Consider the following 10,652-nt stretch of genomic DNA (forward strand, 5'->3'; position numbering starts at 1 on the left):
TTTTTTTTTTTTGACAAGGTCTCTCTCTGTCACCCAAACTGGAGTGCAGTGGCACGATCACAGCTCATTGCAGCCTTAACCTCCTATGCTCAAGCGATCCACCTCAGCCTCCTGAGTATCTGGGATCACAGGCGCATGCTACCACGCCTGGCTAATGGTTTTTCAATTTTTGAAGAGACAAGGTCCCACTGTGTTGCCCAGGCAGGTCTTGAACTCCTGGGTTTAAGCAATTCTCCCACCTCGGCTTCCCAAAGTGCTTGGATTATAGGAATGAGCCACAGCACTTGTCCTCAACTCAGATTTTTAAATGAATGCCCTATCTCAATTTTTATTAAATTTTAGTTACAGAATGCCATAATGTCTTCTCTTTTATAGATTGCCCTGGAGTGATACACATGTAGTTCACAGAAAACTGGGATTACTTTACACATTAAAAAACAATGACAACAATAGTTAAACCCTGTTCAAGTAAACTTAAATAATAAACAATACTAGTACAGTATTGACGTTGCATGTCAGGTTTCATGTCACATCTTGCTCGTCCCATCTGTCCATCCATCCATGTAATTCACTTATTCAACAAATTTTATTGAATGTCTACTTGGGCATTGTTCTAGGAAACACTGAAGGCGTTGCAGTAAAAAATAAACTTATATTTTAGAAAACACATTTTAACATTAAAAATACTGAAAGTGTGAAATCAGAGCAATTCCTCTGCAAAAGTAAGGAAGGGGCAAGGTTCACTGGAGCTTTGCTTATTCCATTTCTTATTATGCTCACAGCATAATACTTGTATGGCTGGTTTACAGAAATCTCTGCCAAAACACCTCAGACCTAGTACATTTTTCCTGATGTTAATGATTTGGATATTAACTGAAATATACAATTTAAAAATAAATATTTATCAAAACATGAATGGACTTTAATGTTCCTAAAACAAGAAAAAACATAAACCTCTCAGTTTTTACTTCATCTTGTATGTATAGATATTTGAAATATAGACTGTCCAATTTTATTCCTAAAACCTCTTCTCTCTAATGTCAATATGTTAGACTTTTCTTTCTCATATCAAAGTAAGTGTTGAAAGATACTGAGTATCATGTGCAAAGTTTTCACAGTTTTTTTCTTAATTGATTAGTACACTTTGATATTTATACTATGAGATCATTGGTGAAGATGTTACAGTTGCCATTAATTGGTGAAGTCAATAAAACAGGATTTAGAGCAGAAAATGCAAGTCAAGGCTCTGCCACTTCCTAGTTAGTGACTTCTGGTATTACAACGGTACTCTCAATTTCTGTTTCCTCAGCTACCAAATGATAAAAGATTTGTGAGAAGATTAAACACAAATATGCTAAAATGCTGGAGAAGCAATAAAGCTCGGTAGATATTTTGCATTTGTATTCATTATAACATTGTGCTAAATAAACAGCATTTATTAGAAACCAGCAGAAGATACTATTTTAATGGTGAAATACTTTTCTCATGTCAGAACAAAGCAAAGGTGTTTGTTTTTTGTTTTTGTCATCACTATTTTCTTCTCTTTCCCTTCCTTTTCTTTTTTTCTTTTCTTTTTCTTTTTCTTTTTTTTTTTTTGAGATGGAGCTTCACTCTTGTTGTCCAGGCTGGAGTGCAATAGTGCGATCTCAGCTCACTGCAACCTCCACCTCCCAGGTTCAAGCAATTCTGCTGCCTCAGCCTCCTGAGCAGATGGGAGTACAAGCCCCACCATACCCAGCTAATTTTTTGTATTTTTAGTAGAGACAGGGTTTCACCATGATGGCCAGGCTGGTCTCGAACTTCTGACATCAGGTGATCCACCCTGCCTCCGCGTCCCACAGTGCTGGGATTACAGGCATGAGCCACCGTGCCCAGCCTATCATCACTATTTTCAATACTGTTCTATACTTCTAGACCAGCAGTATCCGGTAAGACTTCTTGCAGTTGTGGAAATGTTCTCTGTCTGTGCTCTTCGGTTTGGAGCCACTAGCCATGTGTGTCTGTCCAAGTTTAAATTAAATTAAACTTAATTACATTTGAAATTCAGTTCCTCAGTTGCACTAGCAACATTTCAAGTGCCCATTAGCCACATGTAGCTAGTGGCTACCATATTGGATAGCTCAGATGAAGAACATTTTCATCATCCCAGAAAACTCAATTGGTTTAGAAGTTCTAATCATCCAGAATTACACAATAATGTTGAATAAGAGTGATCATGAAAGCATCACATATTTATCCATCCATCCATCCATTTTATGTTTTATGCATTTTTTTTTTTTTTTTTTTAGATACAGTCTCACTCTGTCACCCAGGCTGGAGTGCAGTGGCATGATCTCAGCTCACTGCAACCTCGCCTCCCCAGTTTAAGCTATTCTCATGCCTCAGCCTCCCAAGTAGCTAGGATTACAGGCGTGTGCTACCACGCCCAGCTGGTTTTTGTAGTTTTAGTAGAGACTGGGCTTCACTGTGTTGGCCAGGCTGGTCTCGAACTCCTGACCTCCAGTGATCTGCCCGCCTCGGCCTCCCGAAGTGCTGAGATTACAGGCGTGAGCCACCGTGCCTGGCCTACAACTTACTTTAAAATGTGTAAAACAAGTCTGGGCTGCAGTGAGCTGAGATCGCACCACTGCACTCTAGCCTGGGAAACAGAGAGAGACTCCATCTCAATCAATCAATCAATAAAGTTGTAGTCATCAATATACTTCCCCCTTAAACTCTTTAGCATACATTACATTGACTAGTTAAGTACTTGTTTATGCTTTTATAGATAAAATTTTACAGTGAACAAATTTTAGAGTACCAATCAATGAGTATTGACAAATGCATACAGCTGTGTAATCCAAATCCTGTCAAAATATAGAACCTTACCCTCACCCCAAAAACTTTCCTCATTTTTCTTCCCATTTAGTCCCTACCATCACCCCCACTTTCTGAAGAAAGTGAAGAAACAAACAAAAAAATCACCTTAATAGAAAAATGAGCTGAGGGAATACACTATTATTTCACAAAAGAAGAAATACACATTGACCAATAAACCTGTAAAGAAATTAATGCCCAACCTTACTTGAAGAAATGTGAAACAAATTATTTTATGTGTCATACTGGCAATAATTTAAAATGTTTATAACAGTGAGTATGGGCCAGGGTGTGGGGAAGGGTGCTGTCATGATGACCCAAAATGCTCTTTAACTTATCCAGAGTATATTTTAATAATTATATACATTTTTAATTTTATGAATTCCATTTCATTCTTTTTAAAATCTTCCCAGTCATTTCTGATCATTTCTTTTTGCTTGTCCCTATTGATGATTCTAACTTTTAGTTCTTTAAACTTTCACTTGTTAGATATTTCATATTCTGTTGTTGTTAACTCCCATATCTGAATTTCTTCTAGATCTATATTAGTTACAGTATAGACTTGACTGCTATAACTTACAGACCCCAAATAACAAGACAGACATTTATTCTTTGTCCAAGCAGGTAGTCCAGTACTGATATGGAAAGTCCACTCCACAATCCACAGGGCTTCAAGTCCTCTCTCTCATTACACTGCTATTCTCAACATTTCATCAGCTCCCACCGTCTTGTCCACAGTCCAGACAGTAGAAAAGAGAAAATGGGAACACAGAGGGGTCACCCCTAACTTTTAATAGCTGGGCCTGAAAGTTAGACATGTTGCTTCCGCTCACATCTCAGAGGTAAGAAGTCACATGACCACACCTATATGTAAGGCAGTCTGGGAAATGTCATTATCAACCTTTACCTAAAAACTATATTGTGGCCTGGTGTAGTGGCTCATGCCTGTAATCCTAGCACTTTGGGAGGCTGAGGTGGGTTGGATCACTTGAGGTCAGGAGTTCAAGACCAGCCTGGCCAACATGGTGAAACCACATCTCTACTAAAAATACAAAAAATTAGCCAGGCATGGTGGCACGCACCTGTAATCCCAGTTACTCAGGAGGTTAAGGCAAGAGAATTGCTTGAACCCAGGAGGTGCAGGTTGCAGTGAGCCAAGATCATGTCACTGCACTCCAGCCTGGGCGACAGACTGAAACTCAAAAAAAAAAATTATATTGCTACTGAGGAAGGATAGAATGGATATTGGTGGACAACTAGCAGTCTCTGGAACAAGCTATAAATCTCATTTCTGCTGGCTTTCCCTCATGAGGTGGCTAGTCTCACGTGCTTGATGATCTTTGAGTATGAGCTTATGTTTGCTTGCTCTTAATCTGTGGGAATCTTGTGGACCTAAATTAGGGATGCTTTCCTCCAGAGAGGGTTTAGTTTGCCTTTTCTAGGAACCAAGAGGAGTCTTCAGCTCTCTCACCTACTGCTAGTCTGAGGATTAATATCTTGGTTTTTGATGCTAAAGTTATTTGCCCTTGGAGGTGACCCCATGTTTACCATTTGGTTGCTGATCACTGTTCACTAAAATACAAAAATTAGCCAGGTGTGATGGCATGCGCCTGTAGTCCCAGCTACTCGGGAGGCTGAGGCAGGAGAATCACTTGAACCTGGGAGGCAGAGTTGCAGTGAGCAGAGATTGCGCCACTGCACTCCAGCCTGGGTGACAGAGTGAGACTCTGTCTTAAAAATGCCAAAAACAAAAGAAAAACCAAATGGGCACACTGAGCTTCTGCTCACATCACTTCCCATTGGCCAGTGACACAAACAAGCCCAAAATCAGGAGGTGGGAAGTATACTGTATTCACCATGAAACCACAGCAAGGAGATGGTTGTATAAGATATTATGGGGATTGAAGAATTGGGACCAAGTATTCGATTATTCAATCTCCCATAACCTTCTAAAGAATTGCACTTCTCTCCAAATCTACCCTCTCTCCTCACACTTTTTTCAAATGATCATCTTTTGCCGCTAAACAATTGTCTTTGTTTTCACCACTGTATCCCTCACACCTAGAACAATGCCTAGCAGGTAGTATATGCTTAGTAAATATGTGTTGAATAAGTAACTCCCAACTGATCTCCCTGGTTGCACCCATTTCTCTCTAATCCCTTTCCACAGAGCAGCCAGAGTAAGGTTTAAAAACATAAATTCTATCATTTTGGTCCCAGCTTAAAACCCTACCCTGGCTTCTCTTTGCACCCTCCTTACCATGTCCTTTATAAAGGCCATCCACTATCCAACCTGGCCTGGCACTCCAAATGCACCTGGTATCACTAACTTCACTCCAGCTACTGCCTTCTTCCTCCTCAAACATTCCAAGTGATTTTCAACTGCAAGACCTTTGTACTTGCCATTCTCTCTCAGCGCAGTGCTTTTTCTCAGGCTCTTGGCATGCTAGCTCATCTTCAGTGAAAATGTCACTTCCTCAGGCCCTCCACCATCGACCACCGACCACTGTACTTTAAGTCACCCTCTGCCATTATGTTGCATCTGCATCACCTTGTTCACTCCTTTCAATGTATTTATCATGCCATGAAATTAGCATATTTTGTTCATCACTGATCTCTAGCACCTATAATAATGTCTGGCACACATTAAGTGCCCTGTAAAAGTCTGTAATCCCACCACTTTAGGAGGCCAAGACAGGTGGATCACTTGAGGTCAGGAGTTTGAGACCAGCCTGGCCAACATGGTGAAACCCCCGTCTCTACTAAAAATAGAAAAATTAGCCACGCGTGGTAGTGCACATGTGTAATCCCAACTACTCGGGAGGCTAAGGCAGGAGAAATGCTTGAACCTAGGAGGTGGAGGTTGCAGTGAGCTGAGATGGTGCCACTGCACTCCAGCCTGGGCAATAGTGAGATTCCGTCTTCAACCAACCAACCAACCAACAAACAAAAATCTGTTGAGTGAGTGTATGAGAAAATGCTTCCCTCACATTTTTAGATAATTTTTCCTGCCTTTTATTTTCATCTACTCATCCATATATAAAATGATATTATGTAAATCCAAAGAAAATCAATTTAAGCTGAATAAAAATATTGGAACATCTTTGTTAATAAAGAAGAAGTTGAAAACTGGAGTTGCTCTGGCATGTGCTGGGGCATCCTTCTGCCTTGTGCCTCTGAGGCACTCAACTGCAGGGCTCAGGGGCTCAGTGACGCCTACACTGACATCTATCCCTCCACCTACACTAATTCATCTTACCTGGCTCACTTGTTTCCTTTTCCCATTCTTACCCTGGCTAACATACTAGATAACTTACCTATAATTATTATTTGTTTCCTGTCCCCCACCCTGCACCACTGTGAGCTCTCTGAAGGCAAGGTAGTATTTTGTTTTTTTCTGATTCTGAGTAGGTGCTCAACCAATTGGGGAAGGAAATAATGAATGTCTCAAAGGAGAGAAAGAAAACTGAGAAGGTCCTGTATTCTCTCACTTCCTCCTAGTCGTCCCAGATTAAGATACCCCCCACCTTTGCACAATCTACATCTCAGCACTATATACAAAATCTCCATGAGGTGTAAATGTTCACCAGTTTATTCATCCACAGAATGTTTTACACGTATATTTATAAATCCATGTGCCTGTTGATGTTTTGCATGTGAGATCCGTTATTTACCCAAGAGCTTTCATCAGGAGGAATTTAGCTCAATATTTGTGAAATCATAATAGGATAAAAGCTGATGAAGATGAACTCCATCCTATACAGGCTATTTCCTCTATGAGTGGAGACTATTTTTCCCTTCCCTGAAGGAAAGACCAGCAGTTGTTTAAATAATGAATAAAGTTAGGCCCTTAAATGTATCTTCAGGAAGGTACTGGAAGAACAGGAGGAGCAGAGTACAAGAACTATAAGCATACCTTTGCGGGGGGAACAGCCAGTTCAAAATCTTCCCAATCAGCAGTTATACTTTTCTTTTAATTTCAAGTTTTCTTTGGATTATGAAATTAAAACATTCTGTTCTTGGTTATTTTCACAAGCCTTATCATCTTGAAAGACTCCATCCTCTGCCCATCCCTCAAAAGATCAACAGAGATAAATTTTTCTTTAGAAAGCAAACTATGTTCTTTTCTTTAAAATAACTGTGATAGAGAAAGTATTCACTTTAAGTAGTTATGCTTCTAAGTTGCTTGGAGGTGATTACATATGAACCTTCATATAAACTTGTGTCTCTCTCATTTAAAATAAAAGAGGAAGGAAAGGAATTAGCCCATTAATTATTTAAAATAATTGGTGCAACTGTTCCTATGAATTAATCCAGGCACTTGGAAGACAATTACACTCCGTGTTAATAACATTGCCAACCTTTTCCACTATGCTGCACTCCAAATACTATTGTGTTTTCATTGACAACATTCCCTATTACATATGCATATGAAAAACAGGCATTTTCATCAGAATTACTGTAATAGCATTAAGAGATTATTATTTTTTCCAATTTCCTTGGAAGAAAATTCACTTAAATTAGATTATTTATTACTCGACTGCTCTCGTATCTTGCCTGTATGTTTAGGTAAGTGGAGCCCATGAAAGTATAAACTTCAGAATAAAAAGCATGATTTTATACATTAATGATTTCAAATAAAAGAGGAGTGCCACATTTGTGCGTCACTTCTTTCGAGAAAGTTAAGTCTGTGTTCTGCTTAGGAGAGATAACACTTTTTGTCCCTGTAGGTGGCCCCCCTGGTGTAGCCATTAGTTGCTAATTACTTGCAAACAAATAAACAATTAACTCCTTAAGCTGCTGGTTGGGCAAGTGTTCATTGACATGCTAAAACTTTCTAAGACAGGATTTTAATTAGTGACGTTCTAAATCCAGCCCCCTTGTCAGCGGAGCTATAAGGTGAACTGCAGGAAGATCCCAGCCCTATACAAGTGGGGCAGAGCCAGCAGAGGCCAGAGCTATTGCTCTGTGCAGACCACCAGAGGATGTCTCCCAGCCTTCAGGAAGGCTCTCAGCTCGGGGAAAGCAAACCCTCAACTTGCTCCTTTTCAATTGAGAAAATCTTAGGACTGGACCAGAAGAAAGACTGTGTTCCATTAATGAAACCCCACAGGCCCTGGGCAGACACCTGCAGCTTCTCAGGTATGCCACAGCTTAATTGTTTCAATTCTTTGTTACTTCATTTACTGTGTTTAATTTGCCCTTTATTTCATACTACATAGAGCTAGAGTTTAGGACTTTTATTTTATTTATTATTATTATTTTTTTTTTTTTTCTGAGATGGAGTGTTAGTCTTGTTGTCAAGGCTGGAGTGCAATGGCATGATCTTGGCTCACTGCAGCCTCCACCTCCCGGGTTCAAACGATTCTCCTGCCTCAGCCTCCCGAGTAGCTGGGATTACAGGCATGCGCCACCATGCCCTGCTAATTTTTGTATTTTTAGTAGGGGGGTGGGGGTTTCACCCTGTTGGTCAGGCTAGTCTCGAACTCCTGACCTCAGGTGATCCGCCTGCCTCGGCCTCCCAAAGTATTGGGATTACAGGCATGACGCACCACGCCCAGCCAGAGTCTAGGACTTTAATGCCTCCAGCTGAGTCCTAGGAGAAATGAAAAGAATATCAGCTTTGGATTGAGCAAAGTGGATAAGTTCACTCACAAGAAATACCAAGAACCTGCCTTTACTTCAGAAGATCTCTCCCTGTTTGACACATCAGATATTTGAAATCTCTTTTCACTGAAAAATACATGACATTCAGAGACCAAAGAGGCAGTATTACCAAGACAGGATCTTCATTTTTTAATGGTTTTTGGTTAATGGGGGGCAATTCTCTTGTGAATCCCAGAATTCCACTAGGAAAAGAAAGATGAGTTCCTGAAACTACCTCTATAGCACTTTGTGGAACATAAGATTGACCATCTAAGATAGGGCTTATTTTTCTGTTTTTAGGGAAAGATGGTAACTTATGTCTACATGTCCGAAATCCTCCCGGTGGGATTTCATTCCCCAGCATGGTGGATCACCCAATGCCAGAAGAAAGAGCTTCGAAATATGAAAATTACTTTTCAGCCTCAGAAAGACTGTCTTTGAAAAGAGAGTTGAGTTGGTATAGAGGCCGAAGACCAAGAACTGCTTTTACTCAAAACCAGGTGGGAAGTTTTTTCACCCAATAATGATAATACAAAGGCTTTAATTGACACCAAGTTGAGCAAAAGCCCATTCACTTTGGTATCTCAGTTTAGAAGCTTTATTAATGAAACAATAGACTATCATATTTTAACAATTTCCAGGTAATCATTTTTAAAAAGGCATCCAGATTAATTGCCAAGATTTAAATGTAGTCATTTTACTCTAGAAATTAAAGCTCATTTTTGGTGACATACTGAAGATCAACATTTTTTTTTTCTTATTCTTAGATTGAAGTGTTAGAAAATGTCTTTAGAGTAAACTGCTATCCTGGCATTGATATTAGAGAAAACTTAGCTCGAAAATTGAATCTAGAGGAAGACAGAATCCAGGTAATTTTCAAATTTAGTTGTTATTCATGGTGTTGAAATGTTAAGAATAATAAAATAATGTTTCTGAGACCTATTTTATTTTTCCTTAACTTTAGATTTGGTTTCAAAATCGGCGTGCAAAACTGAAAAGATCCCATAGAGAATCACAGTTTCTAATGGTGAAAAAAAATTTCAACACAAATCTCCTGGAATAGATAGAAAACTAAACAAGTGAAATTATCTTCTAATTGCAGAGCATGAAGAATCAGTGGAAATATTAAATGTTAAAATGTGATGTTTTCTTTCCTGCATTTAATCTGAACATTGTCATTTTTTCTGAAAATATATTGTATGTAATTACTATTATAGCATGGTACATATTATATTTGGGCACTTTTAGTTATAGTAAAGACCTTTTCTATATATTTTAATAAACATTTTCAGAAAAGTTTGCTATTTTTTAAGTGAGCCAAATTAATCTAATAAATTAGTTTGTTAAAATCAATAGAATCATGACTAAGTGACTCCACAAGCTGGATTCTAATTATAAAGTATTTCAAGTAAAGAAATCTGAAGAACAAAAGCGTGAGTTGTTTCCATTAGTTTCCTCCATGCACATTTTGAAACATAATTATGCTTCACTATATTATAGATTATGATTTATTCATGAATCTTCAACTTCTCTTGATTTATAGCATAAAGCAGTGAGAATTTCTTACCATCTATCAAAACAAATTCTTACAGCATGTTAGTTTCAAGGTTTTTTTCCAAGTAAAGTCATTATGCCAAAGTACAAAGATACAAGTATCAGCTAGCATATTTATACCAGTGGTATTGAATTGCACAAAAGAAGTAAGCAGCAAATAAATGCAAAATTTTAAATAGTTTTCTAGTTTAATTTTGTACTTTACTTTCATTCATTAGTGATAGTGATCATCTAGCTTGTATCTATTTCCAGTTTAATGATTTCTAATCAACTACAATATTAAGTTGACTGAGAAGGTAGCATAACTGACCCACCTTTTGTAAGTGCTCTGACATAGTCACTGGAAGTAATCAAGGTGCTTTCTAAGTAACAAAAACTATGTGTTTTCATTTCCCATTTTCCCATTTTCCCTGCCAATTAAAGATGGGAATAGGATAAGATATATAACAAGAAGGGGGCCCTCTCCACTGGAAATCTGGGCATTTGTTTTCTAGTTAATGGAAGACTTAAGTGGGTGGGTTTTTTTTTTTTTTTTTTTTTGAAATGTCAGCTTAAGACTCTGACTTTGTCCACTGAAAGCCAAATTTCAGCTTTGT

The 10,652-nt window shown here is 38.6% G+C and overlaps 1 protein-coding gene across 2 annotated transcripts in view; it reads left to right on the top strand.

The window, feature by feature from the left end:
- HESX1 (HESX homeobox 1) overlaps positions 1-9,928 on the top strand; it is a 27,474-nt gene extending 17,546 nt beyond the window's left edge. Inside the window, exons 2-5 of one of the 2 annotated variants that reach the window (XM_011947254.1) lie at positions 7,732-7,998; positions 8,803-9,002; positions 9,270-9,371; positions 9,467-9,928. In XM_011947254.1, coding sequence (XP_011802644.1) covers positions 7,842-7,998; positions 8,803-9,002; positions 9,270-9,371; positions 9,467-9,565 — 558 coding nt within the window. In that variant the 5' untranslated portion in view covers positions 7,732-7,841 and the 3' untranslated portion in view covers positions 9,566-9,928. Of the gene's footprint in view, positions 1-7,507; positions 7,999-8,802; positions 9,003-9,269; positions 9,372-9,466 lie in introns of those variants that run through there. The other variant, XM_011947253.1, reaches the window with a different exon arrangement.
- The last annotated feature ends 724 nt before the right edge of the window (positions 9,929-10,652 follow it).

Source organism: Colobus angolensis, unplaced genomic scaffold (genome assembly GCF_000951035.1).
Source record: "Colobus angolensis palliatus isolate OR3802 unplaced genomic scaffold, Cang.pa_1.0 Scaffold26, whole genome shotgun sequence".
Taxonomy (NCBI): Eukaryota; Metazoa; Chordata; class Mammalia; order Primates; family Cercopithecidae; genus Colobus; species Colobus angolensis.